The sequence below is a fragment of the Lepidothrix coronata genome, unplaced genomic scaffold (genome assembly GCF_001604755.1).
Source record: "Lepidothrix coronata isolate B3197 unplaced genomic scaffold, Lepidothrix_coronata-1.0 Scaffold13, whole genome shotgun sequence".
Classification (NCBI taxonomy): Eukaryota; Metazoa; Chordata; class Aves; order Passeriformes; family Pipridae; genus Lepidothrix; species Lepidothrix coronata.
In genome coordinates this window covers 1,754,222-1,779,212 of record NW_016690193.1, presented here as the reverse complement: position 1 = coordinate 1,779,212, position 24,991 = coordinate 1,754,222, and the positions used below count along the sequence as shown (strand labels likewise).

The window sequence follows — 24,991 nt, the reverse complement described above, 5'->3', positions numbered from 1 at the left end:
CCTTTAAATAACCATATCTCTCAAATCTCTGGCACAGCAAGATCTAAAAGGAAACACTGTCAAGCTTGGCACCATTTCTTCCCCTTCCTTTCCATTGGGATTTGCTATATTGTAATCCAAGTGGGAAGCTACAGCTACCAGCTGCTTTGCTGCAGTAAGGAATCTCTCTTACCCTGTAAATCTTGAACAAGAGCCCATCAGTAACAAAACATATGAATGGTTAAGGCTGAAACGGACCTCTGGAGACGGTCTGGTCTATCTAGAGCCACTATACCCTTAGGAAAGCATCAGCAGCTATGCTCACTTGCAGACCACACACACACACCCACACACACACGCCCTCACCCACACCATACTACAGCAAAGGCGCTAGACTCATGCTACCAATATTTAAACTTTGTGTCATGTGAAAGGCATTAAACCCACGAAAAAGTTCCATGATTGGCTTTAAAGGACAGCCTTTCCAAAGTTGTCTAACTGCACCTGCAGATTGAAAAAGAAACATAAAAACTGGCGCAAACAGCAGCTCTTTATTTAACTCGTGCTAACAGCACCATCTAGCGCATTACACGCAAATAGACTTTTTTTTTATTATTATTTTTATATAGGTAACAAAACATGCAGTAAAGTTAATACTACATAGTAATTTTTAGTACAATTTAAAAATTCAGATATTGCTCATAAATGATGGACATAAAATACACTTGATGTGTGCATACCAGTTGCTGAAAGGTCATTCTACAAGCAGCTTACCCAAGTGACAGTCAATGTCATCGGAACAGAGACACAATTGCTTCAGCCTTTGACTACAGAATCAAGACGTTAAGTAAAACTACTACTGTCAAGTCACACATATTTGACTAAACAATACTCCAGAGACTGGATAAAGGCTCATGGAAAAAATGTTGAATCAGTTCAGTTATAGCATTACAGCAATAACCATGTTTAATCAGGTCAAGAAGCCGATACAAAGTTGAAGAATAAGTATCTTCATTTATTTCTGTAAATTTCACAATCACCTCATAATTTTCACCTCACCGCATCTTTTATCATCTCCCTGCAAAAATATTTCAGTTCTTCGGGGCATGCTTTCATCCTCTGTTCAGACTTTGCTTGCACAGCTTTGAAGTGAGATAGACATTAACAACTAGAGTGCCTTTTGTGTTTCAGCCTTCATCACTGGCAAGGAAAATGCTCCCTTAAGCTAGCCAACAGCTGCAGTGCTGACCAGACATTTTTACCAACCTATCCACTCCAGGAGCACAGGCATACACACCGAAGTGAACCTTTGACTGAACACCACCATGCCAACTAGACCGTTTCACTAAGTGCCACGTCCAGTTGTTTCTTGAATGCTTCCAGGAATGGTGGCTCCACCATATCCCTGGGCAGCCTGTTCCAGTGCTTAACCAATCTTTCCATGAAAAAATTCTTATTGATGTCCAAACTGAACCTCCCCTGGCACAGCTTGAGGCCATTGTCTCTTGTCCTGTTACTGGTTGCCTAGGAGAAGAGGTCAACCCCCACCTTGCTACAGCCTCCTTTCAGGTAGTTGTAGACAGTAATAAGGTCTCCAGCAAGCCTCTTGTTGCTTTGGGTGAGCCATGGACTGCCAGCTTCTCCAGGAGAGTGCTGTGCAACACAATATCAAAGGCTTTACTGAAGTCCATGTAGACACATCCACTTTCCCTCATCCACTAGGCAGGACACCTCGTCATAGAAGGAGATAAGGTTGGTCAAGCAGGACCTGCCTTTCCTAAATCCATGCTGTGGGCCTGATCCTCTGGTTGACCTGTAAGTGCCAATAAACTACTGAATGCCACCTAAGTGGCCAGGCTTCTTCATAAGCTGCCTGAAAGGGTAACTAAGAGGAGGTGGTAAAGTTTTCACCTAGGTTATGGTAGGAAAGGATGACACCCTAACCCCACATTTAGTAAAAGATAATTTGGATGGATGAAACACACTTGTTTCATATTTCATAGAATCACAGAATGGTTTGGGTTGTAAGGTGCCTTAAACATCATCTAGTTCCAACCCCACTGCCTTGGGCAGGAACACCTTGCCCTAGACTGTGCTGCTCAGAGCCCCATCCAACCTGGCTTTGAACACTTCCAGGGATGGGGCATCCACAACTTCTCTGGGCAACCTGTTCCAGTGCCTCACCACCTTCAAAGTGAATAATTCTTTCCTAATATGTGTTCTAAATCTACTGTCTTGAGTCTCTTGAAGACTTTCCCCCTTGTCCTATCACTACATGCCCTTGTGAGAAGCCTCTCTCCGTCCTTCCTGTCGGCTCCCTTCAGGTACTGTAAGGCCACAATTCAGTTACCCTGAAGCTCTCCCTTTTCCAGACTGAACAGTCTCAATTCTCTCTGTCTTTCCTCATGGGAGAGGTATTCCATCCCTCTGATCAACTTGGTGGTCCTCCTCTGGATTTACCACCAGGAGAAAGGGGGGGGGGGAAGCTAAAAGACAACAGAAACCCAGAGAACAGTGACACCTAACACTGGGGAAGCCACGGTCACTTTGCCCCACTCAAGGCTTTCAGGAAGGGCTCCAACACTCGACAGAACAGCCTGGACACAACCCTGTGCCATGTGCCCTGGGATGACCATGCTTGGGCAGGGAGCTTGTACCAGGTGACCCACTGTGGTCCCTTCCAGCCTGAGCCATTCTGTGCACACTACACATAGCTGTACAGGGACGAGAATTATTTTTTTTCTTTCTTTTTTTGAGAGGGCAGAAACCTCTTCCCTTCCCTACACCTCTTTTTCCCCCAGTCAGGGAAAAAAAAAACAGCTCAGGGGCAACGCCAGGGACTAAAATGGCGGGCGCGCCCTCAGCGCCCGCCCCTCCGCTGTGACGCGCGGAGCGTAAACAAAGCGGCGCCCTGTGGGAAGAGGGAAGCTCTACGTGCAGGAAGAGGGAGCCTCCATCTTAGGAGCTCGCCGCGGTGGCGGGATGGCGACCGATAGCCGGGAGGAGAAAGGTATGAGGCGGTAGGAGTGGGGGCAATCGCTAGGCCCCGGGGAGGAGGGAAGGCTCGGGCAGGAGAGGAAGGTTACTCCCCCCGCCCGAGCCTTTTCTCCTCCCCGGGGCCAGCTTGGGTGCTGGCGCTGGGCCTTCACGCCGGGAGACATCCGTCTCCTCCCGGAGGGGCGGCGGGGTCGACAGTGAGTCTTCAAGGGCGATTTTCACAGGGGAGCTCTCCCTGTGCTGCGCTGGGGTGCTGGAGGTGGCGGGGCCCCGGGTAACGGGGCGTCCCGGCGGCAGCGGGCTCGGGGCAAGGTGACTCGAGCAGCGGGAGCGGGGATAAGTTCGTGGGCCCTAAGTTTTACATTATCGGCAGCGACTTACTTCTTGATGTCTTCTCGCAGAAAGTATCCGCTATTTTTATTTTTATTATTATTATTTATTTCTGCTTGGATCACTAGGCCTTTTTTTTTGTTTGCTTGCTTTTTGCAGGATTTTCTGTGGAGGGATGTAGTTACTTTACTAAACAGAAGCTGGCGTTGGAATATTATTTTGGCAATTGTCAGAATTGTGATTTGGCTTTTTGCAGTCAGCTCTGCTTTCTGGGCACTGTGGGTAAATATATTTGACTTAGAGGAATCTGACGTTTCCAGAGCCATTACTCTGGAATAATAATCTGGATTATTTAATTAATCTGGAATAATTGCTCTGGAATAGTATAATCACAGCTCTTATAACCGACCGCCGCTATGCAGGGAAGCTGAAGTGATCCGCTTGTTATCTGAGAGATTATGTCAGCCACACCTCACGAAATAGTCCATTTAACAAGCAAAACAAAAGTTTAGATGTAGGGAATTGCCATTTGGTCGTTAGTGCAGATAGTGGCAGAGTTATAAAAAAGGTAAAGTATCACCATGGTGTTGTGCTTTGCTTTATGTTGGTTTGGATTTCTGTGGGTAATAGGTTTCATGTAAAGCTTTTTACAGGACATGTGTCCATAAAACAGCTTTGTCAGAGTGGTGAAAGTTTGCTGTCTCTAATATTTATTGTGAAACTATATCACGTGGAAAATTCCCTATAGATTGTGTTAGAACTGATAAATAAAGTTATTGCTGGTGCTTGATCCTTAATGCAGTATTATTGTAAATTTGGTAAATTAGGATGCAATCAGGTTGTGTTGAAACAGATCTGATCTGCCACCGTGGATGAGCAGAGAATTTGAAATGTTTGTTGTTATCTGTAAATTTCTGTTCATATAATTATTTATCCATTTGGGCTTGAATATTTTTTTTGTTAGATTTTTTTAGTCACTGACAGTGGTCAAGTTATGAGTAGCAGATGAGATATTTTTGTTTTGTGCTTTAATTTGCTTTTAATTATTTGTCCTATGAAAAGAATTTTTTTGACTGAATAGCAGGTGTTGATGCATGTTTGTTTGCAATTGAAATTTCAACTGTTAGTGCTCCTTTTGGAAGAGAAATGCTATTTCACTGCTTTAAAAAAGTAGAAATAAAGCTTGCAGACCCATTTATTTTGAAATCATCTGGTCGTATCTTCTCTGTGTGCCAAATCAGATTTTTGCTTGGACCTTCTGGTGAATAGATCTAACACTAGCGGCCAGTAGGGAAGAAGTGGCCTCCCAGATTACTTTACTGCTGTTTTGGGTGAGTTACATTTGTTCATGGAGGGATCCAAAAGAAAGATAAGTTGCAGGAGAGCCCTGTTGGAGTATCTGTAATGAAAAGGACTCAGTTGGTCCTTTTCCCTTCAGTGGTGATGAACTGTAAAAAAATCTGTCCTCTGGCGGTTTTCTCCTTCTGTATTTTTCCTGATACTTCTCTGAGATAATTTAGCTCATCAGGTTGAACACTAGCAGTGGCAGTTCAGTGAGAGGAATCATTTTGTGGAAGTCAGTTGAGCAGTATGTCCAATGCAAGTGAGAGACAAGAACCAGGCTGCTAAATAAATCTAGAAATGTGTTTTTAAATAAAACAGGTCGATATATCTACAGAAGGGGATGGGGGAAATTTATCCTGCTCCTGTCTCTTGCGTACTTGTTTAAGGTTCCAACTACAAATGAGGCCCATCAAACGTGGAAGGGGTTTATCAGAGTGTGTGTGCCAGACTTGCATTTTCTGTTAAATTTTCCTTCTGATTTATTTCTGAATGAACTGATACAGGAGTCTTTTACCACCTCTGAATGCTACTGCAGTAGGTAGGTTAAATGTCATTTACTCAAGTATGGTGCTGTCTCACCAAGAGGGAAATAAACCTGACGTTCAATATGTGTGATCTGAGATGGATGATATGTTTAATATTTTAATCCTAGTACACCTCTTTTTCATTAGTATCCAGTAAAAAAAAATCTTGTGCTCTGGACTTGCCAAGTCTTCTGTGGGGAAGCAGAATGCAAGCCAGGAAATTGCAGCCTGTGTTTAGCAGTTGCACACCCATGAATCTGAATTTATCAGTAACAGCAAGAATATTTGCTGTGGATATATAGGTGTCTACAAACATAAAGGGCTGTTCCCAAGAGAATTACGATGCAAGTTTGTGTTGCATTTGAATGCCAGCCATCTATAAATTGCCCGGAAAGGTTTGATCCACCTCTCTCTGCTCAGCTTCCTTTGCATTAGCTACACCAGTTGGGCAGCTCAGGGATCACTTCACATTCCCCTACCACTGCAAATGTGGAGAAGTGCCAGCAGGAAAGTTAGCACACATGCTGACTTCAGGTTTGGTAGTATATGGTAGAGAGACAATTATAATACTAACTTTTAATTATGTGGATTGTGGGAGTTTTTTTAATATCAAGCTGTAAAACTTCTTTTGTGTCTTGGCTCAAGATTTTGTGATAGACAAGTTGCCAAACTGTGGAGGACTTCTGCGTTGCCCCAGTTTCATCCAGTACAGGAGTCCTTACCTGCATCTTCTACAGATACTGTCAACTAGCTGAATCCTTGGAATCTGCTTTCTTTTTCATGAGTACAGAAAATAGAATTGATCATAAAGTGAAAAGAACTAAGAATTTGGGAGTTTAGGAGAAGAAACAGGAGGTTCCAAAATTAATACCTTTTTTATTATTTTTCCCTTCATGTGCTTAGGCTTAGTTCACTCCTGTTTTTTAAAGTGTTTGAAACATAGATCTGCTACCTTAAAGCTGGTGAGTCCTTCTGCTAGAATCACCATATATCCCCTTTGGTTTCAGGCAAAGTAAATCAGTTGGAAACAGTGACAGATTTTAAAAGTTGTGTCACCAAGTGTAGTGATTTACTGCTTTTAGCATTTTCTTAAACATTTGCCCTTTTGATCAAGGTGAATTAGTTGTGGGGTTTTTTTTTTCAGAACAGCTCAAGAGTTAATGATGCAACAAATAAGTATGTCTTTCCCCTTCTTCGGTGGGGTGACCTAACTTGTATTCTTGTTGTTAAGTTACTCTGTTGCCGTTTTTCTCTATTCTTAAGTGAACCACGAACCCCACCCTCCTAACACAGCAATGACAACAAAAATAGTAGGTCAGGAAGGAAAATAATTTAAGGTGCAGGTTTCAGGATTTTGAAGAGATAAGGGTCCCTCCTCTTTACTAGTGGCACTCAGACTATCTCCCAGTCTCCCTTTTTCTCAAATTTTGTACAGGACTTTATGTTAAGCTTTCATTTGTAGGTCAGCTTTCCTGCAAAGCTTGTGTGACATGAGGAGCCAACTTGGATCTTATTCACAGGTCTAAATGCATCCTGTATTGTATTTTAATTCTTTTATTTGCTTTGCTTGCTCTTTCCAGCTGAAATTGTGGAAATAAATCAAGATGTTAATTTTTGCTTTGTTGCAGATCTGTAACCCTAAAGGAAATGTTTGGGTTTCTAAATACTCGTTCTGTAGTTTACATGTCCAGACTTTTTATAGTTGTTTTTGACATTTTTTTTGTGTATTTTCAGATGGTGAACTGAATGTTCTGGATGACATTTTGACTGATGCTCCTGACCAAGATGATGAGTTGTATAACCCTGATAGTGAGCAAGATAAAAGTGAGAAAAAGGGTAGGTGACTTGAGTAGTGAATGTTCTGCAGGAACGTAAATGGTAAAAAATGTCTATCTCACTATAGTTAAAGTCTTTGGAGTAGCAGATTTTGTAACCTGATTCAAGGAGTGAGAGTTTTTTAAAAGTCTTTATTTCCAGGACATGAGCTTTTTCATCTGACCTTCGAAACAAACACTCAACTCTGTTTCCTTTTGTCTCAAAAGCAATTGCTGAGTCTGGCTTGTTTTGAATTCATTTGCTGTTAGAAAAGGACTGTCTTTTTTGGTTTGATGAAGTGAGATGGAAGTGGAGCAAGGGGGACTCAAAATCTGGTTGCAGCTCGGTTGTTGATTTGGCTTTAGGCCAATTCCATAAGCATTTAATTTAGAATTCTCATATATAAAATTTAGAAAACACCTACCAGAGCCTAAAGGATTGCTCTTATAAAGAAAATACCTGGTTTGGAACATGAGCTGTTCATAAGAAGCAGTTTTGAGTGTTGCTGCAAAGCCTACAACTGGGAGATGCTTCCTGTGACTGCAGCAGGGGAATTAGCTAAACAGAGGAAGTAGGAGCCTCTGTGCAGTTTTTGTTTTGATACAGGAAATAACATTGAACTTGATATTTCTTTCTATTTAAGGATCAAAAAGAAAAACTGACAGGATGGAAAATGCTGAAAGCAAGAGGCAAAAACCTTCTGTGCATTCATCGAGGCAGATGATGCCAAAGCCTCCTAGTTCATCAGTTAGCAATAACAAGAGAATAGTGAGTACCAAAGGAAAACCAGTATCAGAATACAAGAACGAGGAGTATCAGAGGTCTGATAGAAACAAGCGCCCAGATGCTGATCGAAAGATGCGCATGACAAGCGGTTCCAGGGAACCTTATAAAGGACAACCAGAAAAAACCTGCATGAGGAAGAGGGATATTGACAGAAGGGCAAAGTCTTCTACACCAGATGGTTCAGAGGTATTAAATATTCTTGCGGCCTTATAAATGAAGCAGTTTTGTGAGACTTTTATAAGGCACGTTCTCTTAGGACTGTGTGTGCATCCTGACAATGTTATATGACTGCTGATTCACTTTTTCTTTAAACATCAGAGAATCAGGCATGATGTGGATAGAAGACCAAGCAGATCTAGCCATTCTTCTAAAGAAGAGGTGAACTCTGAGGAATATTGTTCAGATCACGAGACTGGCAGTAGTGGTTCCTCTGAACAAGGCAACACCGAGAATGAGGAGGAAGGAATGGAAGAGGAGGAAGATGATGAAGGGGAGGAAGATGAAGAAGTGGAAGAAGATGGGGAGGAAGATGAAGAAGAGTATGAACAGGATGAGAGAGATCAGAAGGAAGGAAATGACTATGACACGCGGAGTGAAGCCAGCGATTCTGATTCTGAATCTGCCTCTTTCACAGATGGGTCAGTCAGATCTGGGTCTGGTTCAGATGCATCAGGTAGGCAGCAACGTGCATGCTAGTCTGAAATACCTTGCCATTGAAAGTTTGGCTGCTTTTAAAAATAACCACTTCCTGACCATGTTAAAAGTAAGCTGGCATAGCATAAGTCAGTAAGACGTTAATTATGAAATACCATAGGCAAGGAAAAAGTGCACTAGAAAGTGGTATTTTCTTACACCCAAAGTTTTGAATATCTGGATTACCATATGGAGGATTCACAGTGTTCTTGAATGATTTGACCTTACTGTTCAATACTTTGAAACATTAAAATTAGTGTTTTCTTGAGTACCTAGTGGCTTAGCTTCCTACACAATTCATTTTAAGTTGTTGTTAAGCTGTTCAGTATTCATCTAAATGAGTGACCAGGCAGACTGGTGTAATAAAAGCACTATCTCCCCAGGGAAGTATAGTTCAATCTTAAATAGTGACTGCCTGTAGCTTAGAAAATGTAAACCTAAGTGGAAAATATTAGCTATTAGGGCAAATTTAGAAGGAGGTAAATGTTTTAAGCAGAAACTAGAAACAAATGCTTCACAGTTTTATATTATGACTGGTCCTAACTTACAGATATGAAGTGCTAATTATGTAAATACTTTTGGGTTTGGCTGTTCGTTGTTTGTTTTTTCTAGGAAAGCAACTTGCAATCCTGTTAAGATTCCTATTGTGTATCTTCCTTGTCTGAAGTCTCCATAGGTGGTCATCCTCCTTAACATGCTGCCTTTTTTAGCTCAGCTCTGCTGTTTGGAATTAGAGAACAGCAAGGTGTAACCTAAAGACAAGTGAAGCTGTAATAACTGTTCTAAAAAGTCCTGTGGTATAACATAACACATTTTTAGAGTGGAAATAATTGCCTGTGTGCCACAGTGTTTTGTTTTCCTATTTCTTGCCGTTTTGTTGAGCTCTGAGCAAATGAGCCCATATCACTATTGCAACACAGTTTGTGCTTGATGTTGCACATTTGGGTGAAGGCTGGAGAGAAGAGCTAACCCACCCTTACTAAAACACCAGGAAGATAAGTTCTGTCTCTAAACATTGCATAGAATTACTAGTTTTGTGGCGATCATCTTCCTTTTGTGAATGAAAAGCTTGAGTAATTAGCGTTTGCTTCTTTTGTGCATGGTAGTTTTGCAGCAACAACCACAATTTTAATGTGCAAGCCAAACGCTAACTTCACTTTTACTGATGTTTTCCTGTCTCAGTACTTTTTAATCTCAATTTTGCCTGACACTTGGTGTTTAAAATATTGCTTTTATTTGTTATGGTTTCTTTTTAGATGAGAAAAAGAAGGAGAGGAAGAGAGCTAGAGGCATCTCTCCCATTGTTTTTGACAGAAGTGGAAGTTCTGCATCAGAATCGTATGCAGGTATTCTTTCCTTTTATTGCTTGTCATCATGACTTGCATCAAATCTTAAGGTGTAATCTAAAATAAATGTAACTGGCCGTAGAGATTTATGGGGTATGTAGCTTTGTATAATTTGGTATTTACTTCTGGCATGTTGTGTGTGGATACCTTTCGGGGGGAGTAGGCTTTCTTGTTACTTTAATGCTATTCTGTTGCTTAAGTGGAATTTTCACTTTTTTTTTTTTTTTTAAACTTGGAAGATGATGATTCAGTGACTAGTTTTCTGAGTAGGAAATTGTTCAAATACTATTTTAAAAACCAATCCCAAACCAAACAACCCAAAAACAAAACCAAAAAAAAAAAAACCAAAACAAAACACTCGTGCACATTGAATAGTATTTTTTGTGTGTGTGGGTGCGCGCCAGAAAGCATAATTTGTCATGAATGAAAATTGTATGTGACAAGGCTGTAGAAATTGTATATTATCTCTATTAAGGCTCAATCTGAACAAATGTACTTTGGCTAAACACAGGTTCAGAAAAGAAGCATGAGAAATTATCATCTTCCGTTCGTGCTGTCCAAAAAGGTATCATTTAAATTTGAATTTTTAATGCATGCCCCATAGCAAGCCATTGTCTCTGTTGATTGAATTACCTGTAAGTAGGGATGTTCCGATATAAATCAATTTGAGCACGTAATTGTTCTGAGCATGATAAGTGAACATTGAGCTACTTTTGCATGTGTTGAGAGTGATATGCAAAAAGTTCAGTCACTTTGCTCCTTGCAGAGGCAGCAAATTAGAAAAGAGAGTGCTTAAATTTGAAAAGAGGAACATTTCAGCATTCTCTATTGGACAACTTGTGCTTGTTGTGTGCATTACCCAGTATTTATTCAAAGACCCTTAAGCAAGGAAATAAGTCCTGTATATCGGAACATCACTGAATCATGCTGATTTTATTTTTTTCTTTACCTGGATATCTTAAGTTTTATTTTTGTTTTTGTTTCCCCTGGCATTTTGTGCTCTACAGCTTAGACTTCAAGTTGGGTGGCTGTGATAATATATAGGTAGGAATTGGGTGGGATACTGTGTATTTTGAAGGAAACAAACAGATGTCTACACTCAAAGCAACATGCTTGGTAACTAAGTATTTACACATCAGCTTATTTGATACTCTGTTTTTTTCAGACCAAACAAGTAAACTTAAATACATTCTCCAAGATGCAAGATTCTTTCTCATCAAAAGTAATAACCATGAAAATGTATCGCTTGCTAAAGCAAAGGTATGTTGAATTTTCTTCAAAAACTTTGTTTTCAAAGATAACTATCTTAGGATAGAAGAGCATGTAGAGAGATGGGTTATTTTCTGCATCAGATCTCAGTAGGTACAGAGATAAAAGCTACTTAACCCTGGTTTCTTCTGCTTCCACTGTAACCTGGAAAAGTTTCTAGACTGTCAGTCATTTATCTTGGTAAGAGGAGAGTTAAAAAGGGGCCTCAGGGTCTCTTTGATAAGGTCTTAAGCCAACCTCCATCGGGAATGCTGGGATGGTATTTTCTCCCCTTCATCAACACTGTACTGTGAGGAAGTTCAGAAGGTTGTTTTGTCTTTTGTCTAATGCTGTAAAAGTAATTTTTCTCAGTTGATTCAGGGATCTGAAGCCTTACTGTGGAAATGTATGCCTGGCAGTGCTTGTGTGAATTCTTTGGGAGGAATTCCAGAGCACTAGACTTCAGCTGTTGAGGAATTGCACTAGGTGTCTGTTGCACTAGACCACTCTGGTGGTTTTGTATTGGCGTGGAACAACTTATAGAGAAGATATCTTATTTGCTGTTACACAATATACACAGAGTAGGCTATTCTATTAATGAAGATTTTCTAAAATAGGGTGGCATTAAAATGATTAAACAAATCTCAAAACTCCTGGACAGATTTGGCTCATACCCCTGCCCCCACCTTTGTGTCTGATCTCTGCAGTGAACATCATTGTGACTGGTTTTTGCTTTAGCTCTGTAAAGGGGTATATCCTTTTTGTGCCTCATCCATGCTCAGAGCTGCAGTAGTATCCTTGTTCCTAAAGTTCTTGGAGGCGATGCTTTTGTCTCAGTGTATAAGCATCAGTGCTATGCCGCTGCATTTTTGTGAAACTTGCTTTTGTGATACCAATAGAATAAGTTGTTCTAGTTCACAGCGGGGCTTTAGAAGCAGCCTAAAGCCATGTAATCTGACTGAAAGCTAGTAAAAAAGCCAAATAGTTATCTGGTGACTAACAAATTGCCAGTCAAACAAACACTGATCTGAGCTCAGAGCAGGACTTGTAAACACACTTTCACTAAAAACAGTAAGGGGAGGAACATTTTCTTTGGTAGATCTTAGATCCAAACTGATATTCTGTATCTCAGCTCAGCTGGTACCTTAAAACAGATTGGGTTTTATAGTGCATGGCTACATAATGGCTGATGGAAGAGGTAGTAGCTAATAGTTGTAGATGTGGAAGGCTGAACCAAGTGGTTGTATTGTCAGTTGAAAGTGTTACTCTAGTATCTTTCATGTTGCTGGCCTTTCACTGAAACAGTTCTAAAGTCTGCAAACTGCCCTCAACAAATCTGCAATACTATACTGAAGTCTATCTGCCCACCTTTAAGTATATATGCTTCTGTTTTTTCATAATTTGTGTGTTATATAATACATGAACTCCCAATGTCACTTAAAACATACATGAAAACCTTTGCCTTTAGTATTTTTAAGGTATCCGTCCATCATTATGTTTCCATTGTCATTACAGATGGTCTCAAAGCATCTTTCAAGAAAAGTTGAAAAAACATTGAAAAGCCAGTGTTCTAAAAGTTTTAGCACAAGACACACTAAAAATATTTCCTGAAGGACATGAATTTAGCAATACATTTCTCTTTCCATTATCTTCTATCCCAGTACACTATTTTGGTCTTGTTTTCCTCATCTGCACTATAATTTCTGTTAGCTAAATCACTTGAGATGAACTCTTATGTTTTGGTGGTGGGGCGGGTGTTGTTCTGTTTTAGGGAGTATGGTCAACGCTTCCAGTGAATGAAAAGAAGCTTAATGCTGCATTTAGATCAGCAAGGAGTGTTATTTTGATATTTTCTGTAAGAGAGAGTGGCAAATTCCAAGGTAAGGGAAAGTGATCTATTATCAAGGTAAGTGAAGGTGAGTTTTATGTGCCACAGATTTTCTGTTGTATCTTTGTTACAATTCATATGAAATCCTTTAGGGTTTGCAAGATTGTCTTCAGAGTCCCATCACGGAGGATCACCTATACACTGGGTGCTGCCTGCAGGAATGAATGCAAAAATGTTGGGAGGTGTCTTTAAAATTGACTGGATTTGCAGGTAAATCACTGTTCATTTATGTTGCTGTCAGTAACAAGGCATTATAATGCCACTTCTGCATGTTACTCACTCAAGTGCTGACCGCATCCTTCTGAAACTCGATTCAACCAGAGATGTGTCCTCCAATCTCCCCAAACCATGCCTCCATGTTACTCTCCTTGAGACTCAGGTCTGTACCTGGCATGTGCAATGGAAAGTACATGGGGTTTTTTTAATATAGACAATGCATTATAGAAAGAATATTTTTTTTTTAATATAAACAATTTTTTAACACTTGATTGCATTCCTTCACTGATCTTTTGCACTGAAACCAGAAAACTGTATTCTAAGTGTTTGAGTAAAATAACTGCTCACTTGAACAGACAGCAGTGAATATAAGGGAAAAAATCCTTTAAGGACAAATCTGTCTTTATCTGACTGAACAAAGAAAATGCTACTGTTGTAAAATAACAAATAGTACAGGTATTTAGTATAATGCGTAGGTTGTGAGCGGTATGTTCATTGATGTAACCGAGTATGTTTTCACAGAAAAGGTTTTAAAACTCTCATAAAGAAAAAAATTATAGTAGTCCTGTGAGATACATAGTAGCATGGTTGTACAAGCACTTCAGGCTACCTGAAAGACTAAAGTGGGACTTCAAATTAGAGAAAAATCTAGGTTGGAAATGTCCTCTGGAAGCTATTGACTCCCACCTCCAGCTCGAAGCAGTTCTAGCTTCACGGTTACGTCACATGCTCAGAGACTTTTTTCGGTAGGTACCATGAGTTACCACATCACATAGAGACTGGTCAGTGTATTCAGATGGTGAGATAATAAACAAGCACAATCTCGATAGTGCACAAAGACCAAAAGAATTTTCTTTGAAATGATGGTCTGACACAGTGTGGACTATATTAGTTAATACTGGAAGAAGTCAAAGTGAAATCTCCAGTTACCAATACGTACTACATAAGAATACACTCAGAGACCTGACATGCAAAGGATAACAATGCTATTTTTTATGTAATACCCTGCTGTATGCGTTTTTAAATCTTTCTGTAATGAAAAACAGAGGCAAAACTATAAATGGTGCCACTTGCATATTTAGGCGGGAATTGCCGTTCACTAAGTCTGCTCACCTGACCAATCCTTGGAACGAACATAAGCCAGTAAAGATTGGACGCGATGGACAGGTTTGTTAATTATTACTTTTTTTCTATAACCTGTATCTTCTAGTGCTTGCTTTCAGCTTTGTATGTGCAGATTAGGAGTGCTTTAGATCAGTTGTTACTTGCAGTAGAGTGCTGTAGCAAAGGCACTCTGCTTCATTCTAATGCTGTTGTGGAAGAAGGAAAAAGAAAACAATATGGTGCCAGTTCTGTTGTCATCTTTGCGATTAACAGTGTTTGCTTCAAAACTATGTGATATTTTGGATTTGAAATGTAATGTGCCTTGCATTGTACGGTGTGCAAACCATATAGCATCAGTTTTTAAGAACAAGTTCTGGTGTTTCCAGCTGTGTTCTGCATTGCAATTTTTTTTTATATGAACTATTGCTTAGGAGGTAGACTGCCATTAAAAAGTATATGCTAAGCAAATTTTAAGTGGGGGTGGCTCTTTGTCTTGTCAGACGTATCAGAGTGTGGGTATGTAGCTGCTGTCATCAAGTAACCAGGCCTTGGGTAAAATAATGGGTTCTGCTTTCTTGCAACAAGATAGGAGTTGTATAATCTTCATATTTAAAGGAAAATGTCAGTTCTGTACTGCATTGTTTTGCCCATACATGCGTTTGCTTTGTTGTGTAGCAGAAGTAAAACAGTAGTATTGGTCTTGGTTTTGGTTTAGTGTGAATTTGAAAAAAAAAAAAAAAAAGGATTTCAGTTAACTTTGTTTCTTTTAAATGGTCAAGGAAATATATTTTTTTGATGTTTTGTCCACTTCACAGTACAGTTACAATCTGGGCGTGGGTTTCATCTTTTTTCATAAGATTACTGGACTGTTAGTTCTGGGCAAGCATTGTCTGATGCTTGCTCTCCCTGATTTCAGCTCTGCTTATTTCCTGAAGCGGTTGTCGTTTATCCATTTACATATATGTAACTCTGAATGGATCTGTCTTCTGAGGATGTGTACATTGAAATTCTGCCTTTACAACATCATTTGGGAAGGCATTACGCAGGCCTGCTAGTCACCAGGTTGAAGAAGCACTTTTTTGGATTGTTTTGCACCTGGCTCCTGCTAGCTTCATTTGATAGCCCCAAGTTCTTGTACTGGAAGAGAGAGTCAGCAAGTTGATCTCTCTCCTTCTCTCCTCCAAGTAACTTGTGGTGTCCGACGGTCCCATTATATCCACCTTGTTCCCCATACACCACATATTTCTCTTTTAATCCAGGCTGAAGAGACACGACCTGCTCAGTCATTGCATGTAGGAATTGTTACACTCATTCAGTTATTCTTGGTGCCCTTCTTTGAAGCTTTTCCATTTCTACTGTCCCCCTGTTTTTTGAGATGCAGGGATCAGAACTTCACCCAATATTAAAGGTGTGGGTGGAACATGAACTTCCAGTGTGGTATAATGATTTTCTTGTTTTGTGTTCCTTTCCTAATAATCCTGAACACATAAATTGCTTGTTTTAACTGATGTCAAACATTGAGTCGGTATTCTCATGGACCTGTCTACCATACAAAGAACTCATTTTGAGTGGTAATAGTCAACTTCATCAGGCCACGGCTTTATATGTGAAGCTGGAGTGGATTTTTTTCCTACGTCTGTCACTTTTCTTTCTGTAATAGGTGATCATTTTCTTTGTGATGAAAAACAGTCCTCTGATTTTTATAGCAAAACACTGATGTGGCCTGTATGTCTCATGGGAAGATATGGTTGCCCCAAGTGTTGGACTAATTTATGAAAATTCTAAGTAGTGGCTAAAGAGTGAAAGGTAATGTAAGTGAATTTTGCTGTCTCTAGAGATGCCGAAATCTCTTCAAAGTGTCCTTTTTTTTTTTTTTAAAGTGTATGTTGTCAGTGTATTTGGGGAGAGTTTCATTTCTTCAGTTTATAAACCACTACTGAACTTCTAACTAATTCTAGGAAATTGAGCCGGAATGTGGAACCCAACTTTGTCTTCTCTTCCCTCCCGATGAAAGTATTGACTTGTATCAAGTCATTCATAAAATGAGGCACAAGAGAAGAATGCACTCACAACCCCGATCAAGAGGACGCCCATCCCGTCGAGACCCCGTTCGGGACGTGGGAAGGTTAGAAACGTTCTTTGGACTGATAATAGGCACATGTATCAGAATAACGTGATGGAGGAATGTCATTCGTCAAAGCTTTCCCTGCGATAAAGAAGAGAGAAAATCCTCAAATCAAGCTGCATGGACAAGTTTGTGGCTTCATTGAGGATTTCACATGGTTCCCCGGTCTGTCATTTTTCAAGAGGAAAATGGGGATCTTTGCTTTTGCAGAAAAAAGCTCTTAAAGTGCTGTCTCTAGTTTAGACTAGATCATTTATTGAGCTAATGCAACATGTAATGCTAGCTGTAGGTAAGCTCGGCTTGATTATGAGCAGGCTAGATGGAGAGGAGGAAATATTTATATGCCAAAAATGTGTTAATATCTTGTAAAAGCCTTTTCTTTCAGGTGTGTCTCTGGATAAGCCTTATCAAATATGGGACTTTTATAAGGATCACTTAGAATTTTGCAGAAGATGCCGCCTCATTTTGAGGATAAAATATTTAAGTTATTTTGATATTCAAGAGGAGCATTATTGGGACTGTTTCAAATTGTGTCACCGTGATGTGTTAACCCCATTGCCAAATATTCTCTAACATGTAACCACTGAATTCACACATCTTGCTGAGCTTCTGAAAACAGTAGGTTCTTCCCAAAAGGGATCAAGTGGCCCTTGGAGACCCGGCAACAAACCAAAAAGAATGGCTGTTGCTGTGTCTGTATTTACAACCTTTCCAGATGCTGGCAGTACCTGTGGACTTAAAATATTTTTAGAGGATCGACATGGTTATTGATCACTGCTATATGAACTTAACATCATTTTCCAGAAAAAAGGGGGTATAACTTGTTACAGAATTGGAGAAGTCTTGGCAAAGAACTGATATTAGCCCTTCTGCCAAACACCTTTTCCCCGTGGTAGCCACTTTGCATACAGACTGATGTATGGTTTGGGCTGAAACCTTTGGTTAAGTTTCCTTTTTGTGGAAACGTCCTGTGGTAGGTACAGAGCCCCAACAAGAGTCCCCATTTCCTTGAGCTTAAAAAAAAAAAAGGACACTGTAACGAGTAGGTAGGAGGAAACCTGGCAGCACCCCCCTATTTTTGGCTTTAAAGGACTGAACACCGAGATGGCTTTTGGAGTTAAGCTAAGAGGTTTCCAGTGCAATAAAGTATATACAAGTGAAGGTTTTGCAATGGACTGCAAACTATACATATAACACCACCACACCTTCTCAAGCCTGCCAGGGCCTCCATTTATGTATGTGGCTTACAGCTTAAAGTCAGTAGTTGGACTACTATATGAACTGTTTCTATCATATTTTATACCGGTCGTAAATGCACTCTCAAAACTACAAGAAAGCGGTATGTTTATTCTTTACACCAGCTTTTATTTTCTTTGATCTGAATTTGCTGTAGATGCAACTGCTTTGGTTTTTGGGCTTATTGCTTATAGTAAAGAATCTGCTTCCGTTTTAAAAAGCTTAGTAACTGGGTATGGTGGGTTTTAAAGACTGAAATCGGGAAGTGGGGGAGGGGGGAAGAAATTATGCTGTTTATAACTAAAAGCTATATGAGCTTGTTACTCAGCCAGCAAGTTGCACAGTAATTAAGTGATTTAAGAAAGTGTTAATGTCTTGTCTTAAGAAATTATATTGCTGGGGTGGGGTGGGGGAAGGAATGGATTTTTAGCTGCTTTGTGTTTAGAAACACTGTTATGTTAGAATTGGAGTCTCCCATTAATGTTTATGTACCTTGATGGAACAAAATTAGCAGCCCTTTTTCAGTTCTTTATTAAACATAACAGCAACTAGAATGTACCTTTATAAGGAAGAGCAATGTTCTTAACATCTCTTCTGTCAAAGAGCTTTTGTATAGAAAGGAGCCCTAATTATTTTAATTATCAGGAAGCTTAAGCACTCCTAAACTCTGTAAAATGTACCAATCCATTCCTGGTAAATTGCTTAGAACAGAAATTATTAGAAATAATTTAACTGGCCTACCCAATTAGGAGAGTTACAGTGAAAGAAGCAATTTCACACAGCATACAGAGTTTTGTTTATAAATGTTATGGAAATAGACCTTTCATAGAATTCTTTACCCCATAGCTATCAAATGCAGCAGTCTCCATGCCCTCTGACTGCGATGTTCTGTGAACTCTTTTGTTATCCGATAGGTTGTTTCAAAATGTAATGTGAAAAGTGTAATGTTAATGCCTAAGTTTGAGTTTGGTTTAGACAAATTTGTTACCTTTTGTTTGATATGAAGGTATAGTTGGGTAGAGTTCCTTCCTTAACTACCAAAATTCCTGTAGACAGAAAGTAACAGTAGAGGGTATGTAATTGAGCTGTTCCTGATTATATCAGTTCAGATTTAAAGCTGTAGAATGTTTTGAAGCAAATGGAATTCAGAATTACTAAATTGAGATCCTGGGTAGCTCAAACTATGCTGTGACGAACGCTTCAAGCAACCTTGTTTAATCTTTGATATCTAATTTGTGTAGGCGTCGACCAGAAGATTATGATATTCATAACAGCAGAAAGAAACCAAGGATTGACTATGCCCCTGAGTTTCACCAAAGACCAGGTTAATATCTTACTCTGAAGATTTGTGTGCACCAGTTCACAAATGTCTTCTCTTTTAGCATGTCCTCATTCATTCAAAAGTAAAATATTGATACAACTGGGATATAAAAATGTGATTTGTCCCAAGTGCTGCCTGCTGATTTAACCCATCTCTCACACAAGTCAGTGACACTGTTTCACTGATTTGAGAGAGAGCTGAGTTAACCTATGCTGAGCCCTTTGTAAGAGCCTCAGAAATGTGTACACTGTTGTGAACGATCCTCTCAAATGCTTTGTTAATATGGGCACAAGAATTGTTCTGACCTACTTGTCAGGGTGCTAATCATCAAATGAAGATGTTTATCAGAAACTTCCAGCTGGGAAAGTCAGCTGAGATGACTAGCAGCCCCTGTTCAGAGATGACAGTAGATGTTCAGTTTTGTTTTCAGAGAGAGTTTTTTTACAACCTTGACATGAGGAGGTGAGGGGGAAATTTCCCTGCATTTTACAAGATGATCTAATGATGAGTTTGAGAAAGGAATTGTGTTGTTGTCCAGAGAAAAATGTTTGCAATGGCAGTGCAGCAACAGCACTGGTCATAGTGCAGGGGTTTTTTTCCTCTTCAGAAAGCAGCTGTTAAGAAATTGTTACTTTTAATCTACCAAATCGTGCTTCACGGCTGTTGGAAAAATGTATTCCACTATTTCAGTGGTAGATTTCTAAATCTCATAAGAACCTGCATTTATCTGTCAAGCCTGTGTTCTTTGATGCCAAAAAGAGTGTTGTTGCTGCTCTTTCTAAGACCATTGTTTAAAGGAAAAAAAAATTTAAAAATAATGAAGCTCAGAAGCATTATTTTATTAGCACAAGCATGCCTGGTGTTTTGCACCATTTTACTGAGCTCTTTAAAGCTTACTTCCTGGGATTTACCGAAGCTGTAAGAATTCTTTTCCCTGTGGGGCTTTTCCAGATGCTTCTTAGGTTGTTTTTAATTTTCTGTGTAGCATTGTACCCAAAACTTATTAAGAAATCAGCTTTAAGAGTTGCCCACAAGAACATTTTCTACTGACTGCACAGTTAGTAAATAGTAACAGCTACATACTAACTGCCAAGAGACAGTACTCTTCAAATTCATGGGCATTCCCAATTCATTTGACTAAATTTCAAGTCTTTATTTGCACAGTTACCCCCTTGCATATTTGTTTGTACTATGTGCAGATTCCTGTGGGTTTATCTGTGCCACTTTTTTGTTTTATATTATACTATTTGTCTTCACTGTCTATAAGAAGTTCAAAGTTTTTGAGAGTTAGTTTGAAAGTGAGGGTAATAGCAGGTAGACACAATTTCATAGCTGGCACAAAATAAAAGGATAGTTTCTATTGAGTATGTTTTTAAGAGTGTAAACGTGAGATGGTAAATTGAATTAATACTGCTTGATGTTCGAACAGGGTATATAAAGGACCCCAGATATCCCGAAGTAGACAGGTAAGGTGTGTTCATGTTACTCATTTTATGCCCTGTTAACTTGTCTATATGGATAAATTGGATTTAGTTCTATAAATTTTTATTCCCAACAGACGATTTTCAGGAGTTCGACGAGATGTGTTTTTAAATGGGGTAAGTTGGTGCATGCAGATTTTTGGGGAACTTTTATATTCAACTTTCTGCGCTTCCAAAGAACACTTATCACAAATTTTAATGTTACTATCTTTCATTTTAGTCCTACAATGATTACGTGAGGGAATTCCACAACATGGGACCACCACCACCATGGCAAGGAATGGTTTGTGTCTTGTTGAATTTGATTTTTCTCCATAGAATATGGCTATTTTTGTTTCCCTCTAGAGGAACCTGGCATATTCAGTGTGCATTCAACTCTCCCCTTTTCCTAAAATGTATCTTTCCTGTAACTGTGTAAACATTTTAGGAGAAAATATTAATATCAAGTATTCTGAAATTCACTTAGCTCTCAGCAGTAGTCTGGCATTCTAGTAAACAGTAAGGTAGCTGGACTCTGCCTTGGTTTGAATCTACAAGAAACTGAAAGCTCTGAGCAAACAGTAGAACCCTCCTTTAACCTACACAAGAGAGTGTAATAACATTTTGTATTCTGCTAAATGTTCATAGTAATTGGCTTTCTCTCAAACAGCAAATGCATCAAACAGGTGGACTTGCTGAAGAGGCTGATGGAATGAGCTGATGTGCTCTAGCACTGTGCAGTGGCTTGCTTTTGGCTCTGGCAGTGAAGCATGCAGGAACATAGCAAAGTGGACTGCGCAACATAGTTCAAATAAGTCTGCCCGTATACAGCCTCCACTGAAATGCAATCTTTTCCCAGTCAGATGAGCAGATACCTGAGTGCACATATCTGCATCTCTGCAGATAGAAATTAACTGATAGTGTGTCAGGAGTAGTCATTATAGCAAGTTATTATGATTACATCTAATAAGTCTGGCCTGATTTTGCATAACTATAATGAGTCTTTTGGCTCTTGTGTATACTGGCAATGAGCAAAAAGCAGTGCCAGATGTAGAGATGCTCCTGTAGCCTCTAATTTTTCTCAGCTGAAACACAGCTATGGTTTGTTATAACTGAAGGAAATGAATGAGCTTGTCAGATGGGAAGAAAAATGATTTTTCAAACACAGCTAAACCTCCAGAAACGTTTTTTTTTCCTCCTCTCTTCCCTATTTTGCATGCTGTCCAAGTAGTCATCCTAAAATCCAGCACTTCCACTTACTTTCTTTGTAACAAAAATGCAAGCCATGATGATTTGGTAATATGGGAAAGGAAGGCCTTGCTGATTGAAGTGGAAGAAATCAGCCAAAACATGTCTTATTAAAAAAAAAAAATCCGCCATTTGTCAAATAATTTGTCTTGCAAAGTAAGGGTTTTTTCAGTTAAAATGGAAACATATTCATAAGGAGTGACACTGAAAAGACTCGTTCTGTAAGAGCTGGCTGGTTTGGACAGAATTCATATTCCATATGCATAGGTTTAAAAAAACCAAACCCACCACATTTAAGTAGCAGAAGTTTTATGTACAGTATCATGTTGAGGCAGATATGGAGGGAGGGCATGTTTGGTTTTGGGGAGTGTGTTGACCAAACTTCTAAAAGCAGTGGTAGAGAGGTATAAAGCATGCCAACTTAGTGGAAAGTAGTCTACCATTCGGTTAGGAGGCTGTAATCGGATATATTTAGTTGCTGTGTTCTCCATCTGAAAGTAACCTGTGTTTTTAATTACCAGCGCTCAGCCTTGTGTGCATTCCTTTGCTTTGAAACACTAACAAACTTCCTGTTACTTTCTTGTAGCCACCGTATCCAGGTATGGAACAACCACCACACCACCCTTACTATCAGCACCATGCACCTCCACCTCAAGCTCATCCTCCATACTCAGGACATCATCCTGTACCACATGAAGCGAGATACAGAGACAAACGAGTGGTGAGTGGCCAGAGAGACAGAGGGGGATGCAAGTCTGCAGGCTAGAGTAGGAATCTGGGGTCCAGTTATAGCCTAACCTGAGCTTTGTTGACTGTGATAAACTGCATTTTTATGACCTGTAGTAGTGTTCCCTAGAAAGATCGGTTATTTAGATTGACACTTCCAGCAAATTTGAAAACCCTTTCTCTCCCAGGTGAGGTAGAAGCACAAAATTTTCAAACTCTTAAACTGAGGGGTGTTTTAATTTGGCTTCCAGCTGTCCGGCTCTGAATGTTTTCATGCTGAAGCCCGCTTTGAATAAGGACACACCTGTCACATTGCCTGTGCTCATGCACAACGAATTACTGTATCGGCAGAAGTTTGTGTTCTACTATTTTTTACAGGCACATTGGAAAACAGGGCAGATGGTTAAGTTTCTGTCAGTTGGCTTAGAAGGCTGCTTAGCTTTCAGGTCTCTTGCTGATATCTGACACTTGAACCCCAGCTTCTGCTCATGGATGCTGGACACTTTGGATTTGTTTGGGGTTTTTTTAAATACTGGGATTTCTGCAGAGGTACAGCCAGCCCTGTGAATAAGGGGGGGACTTTTAATATGAGAAATAAAATAAACAGAGCTGTCCTTTCATCACAGCACGACTATGACATGAGGGTAGACGACTTTCTTCGCCGCACACAAGCAGTTGTCAGTGGTCGGAGAAGCAGGCCACGGGAGAGGGACCGGGAGCGGGAACGGGACCGTCCTAGAGACAATAGAAGAGACAGAGAACGCGACAGAGGCCGTGATCGGGAAAGGGAGAGAGAGAGGATTTGTGACCGGGACAGAGACAGAGGTGAAAGAGGTAGATACAGAAGATAATCTATCTGGAACCAGTGCTCACTTGAAACAAAAAAAGCTTGTATTTTTTTGTGTGTTTACAAGTAGTACATTTTATTTTCAGCTGTCTACTTAAAGTTCGTTGTGTAGAAGGATTTATAATGACCCTCTCTATTCCAAGCATGCAATGAATTATGAACTGGAAAAAACTCAAATAGGCCAAAAATAAAATACGCAAAGCTGACACTCAACTTCACGTTTCTATTGGAACAGAGTTGGAAACAGCTAAGAATGTAGATATTGATTAATTAATTCTCAATAAGTGTTCATCTACTTAGTGACTTCATTCTAGGTTTTTGAATACTGATGGATAACTGCCTTTTTTTTTTTTTTTTGCTTTGATGTTTTCTTCCTGTAGTTTCATATGGTTCGATGGGAGAATGCTGCTATCAAGTATGCAAATATTGAAGTTTGAATTTTTTTTTTTTTGACTGTATGACAGTGTTGTAGCAGCCTTTTTATTCTTTCCCCCACCCCATTTTTTAACCCCATCTGTAAAGTCAAGTGTTTTTTTTCAGTCTTCAGTAATAAAAGCAATATTAAGAAGACACTATTGATATCTAATTTTTAGCCTTTTTTAAAAATCTTCCCATGTTCAGTAACATTTTGGTCAATACTCTTGTCTAGTCTCCTTCCAAAATGTACACATTGCTTGGAATGTTCACAACCTGCGTGTGTGGAACCAGAAAATATTGCTGTATTCTACATTGCTACCATTTTTTTTATAAAAATAAATTGGTAACTATTGAAATGTTTAAAACGTCACATCAGGTTTCTTTATTTTCTAAGCTTGCTAGATTTGATAGATTCTGGCAGTTCTAGGAAAACATTTGTGTTCAAAACCAGTTTAAATGTTCATGTGGTAGGTGAAGTTGATTTGAAGCCTGAATTTAGGAAAAGGAGTGCTGAAATAAAAGGTAATTGCTTTTCTGTTTCCACAGTGATGTAGTCAGCTTACAATTCCTGCAGCTCATCAGAGTTAGTAAGGCCCTACATGTTCATATTAATCATACAGTCTTTAAGCTATTGAGAGGCTGTCCTTGGCCACAGTCATATCTGTCTCTCAGAAGTGTGTTAGTTCTGCAAGATCCAGACGCTCCCCATGTGTTCTTTGTAGTGAAAACTGCATCACTTTTTATTTCTCTTAGATAGGAAATATTTTAACCGAAATGCCAATGGTAAAACTGGGGGGGCGGAGGGGGAGGAAGAAAAGTAAAACTTGTAGTGAAAGTTCTTCAGTTTCTTTAGCAATTTCCAATTTTTCAAAACTTGTAAGAGTAGCACTTGGGTGGACTTCATAAACTTTCTTCATCATCTGATCATGTAACAAAGCCAAACTGTAGCATGTGTTTTAAAGACCCAAGCTCCACTGTGCTAGGTGCTGCAGATGTTTTTATAAATGGCAGTACAGGATTGGCCACAGTGTGGCAGTTGTGGAAGCTTGTGTTTTTTAGATCTGGCAATAATGTGGGCTCTGTTTATTTTAGTCTACAGTTCCAGTAAAAATCTACATGTGTTAAGCAAAAAGTTAGACCTCCAACATGCAAGTATGTGTGGATTCTTTAAGCAGCACAACAAGCTGCACATGTTTGGGTTCCTCAAAACAGTTTATTGTTCACAGAGAGGTGTGCATGCTAGCTGTAGGGACAGATCAGTGTGACAAATTTAGTATACATACTGTGTGTAATTGGAGAAATGCATCATAGACCACCTTCCTACTTTGATATCTTTCTCTG

At 39.6% G+C, this 24,991-nt stretch overlaps 1 protein-coding gene across 4 annotated transcripts; it reads left to right on the top strand.

Moving 5' to 3' along the window:
* Nucleotides 1-2,855: 2,855 nt before the first annotated feature.
* Nucleotides 2,856-24,015, top strand: YTHDC1 (YTH domain containing 1). Of its 4 annotated transcripts, XM_017805893.1 has the most exons (18): nt 2,856-2,989; nt 6,909-7,010; nt 7,633-7,961; nt 8,094-8,448; nt 9,725-9,814; nt 10,326-10,379; nt 10,980-11,074; nt 12,834-12,942; nt 13,043-13,160; nt 14,249-14,333; nt 16,229-16,395; nt 18,873-18,955; nt 20,382-20,418; nt 20,511-20,550; nt 20,654-20,716; nt 22,247-22,381; nt 23,013-23,220; nt 23,614-24,015. In XM_017805893.1, the coding sequence occupies exons 1-18, from the start codon at nt 2,962-2,964 to the stop codon at nt 23,661-23,663; spliced, it is 2,148 nt and encodes a 715-aa protein (XP_017661382.1). In that variant the 5' UTR covers nt 2,856-2,961; the 3' UTR covers nt 23,664-24,015. The 4 variants fall into 4 exon arrangements, with proteins under 4 accessions (XP_017661382.1, XP_017661384.1, XP_017661383.1 ...); XM_017805895.1 differs by lacking the exon at nt 10,326-10,379; XM_017805894.1 differs by having other exon boundaries at nt 23,013-24,015.
* The last annotated feature ends 976 nt before the right edge of the window (nt 24,016-24,991 follow it).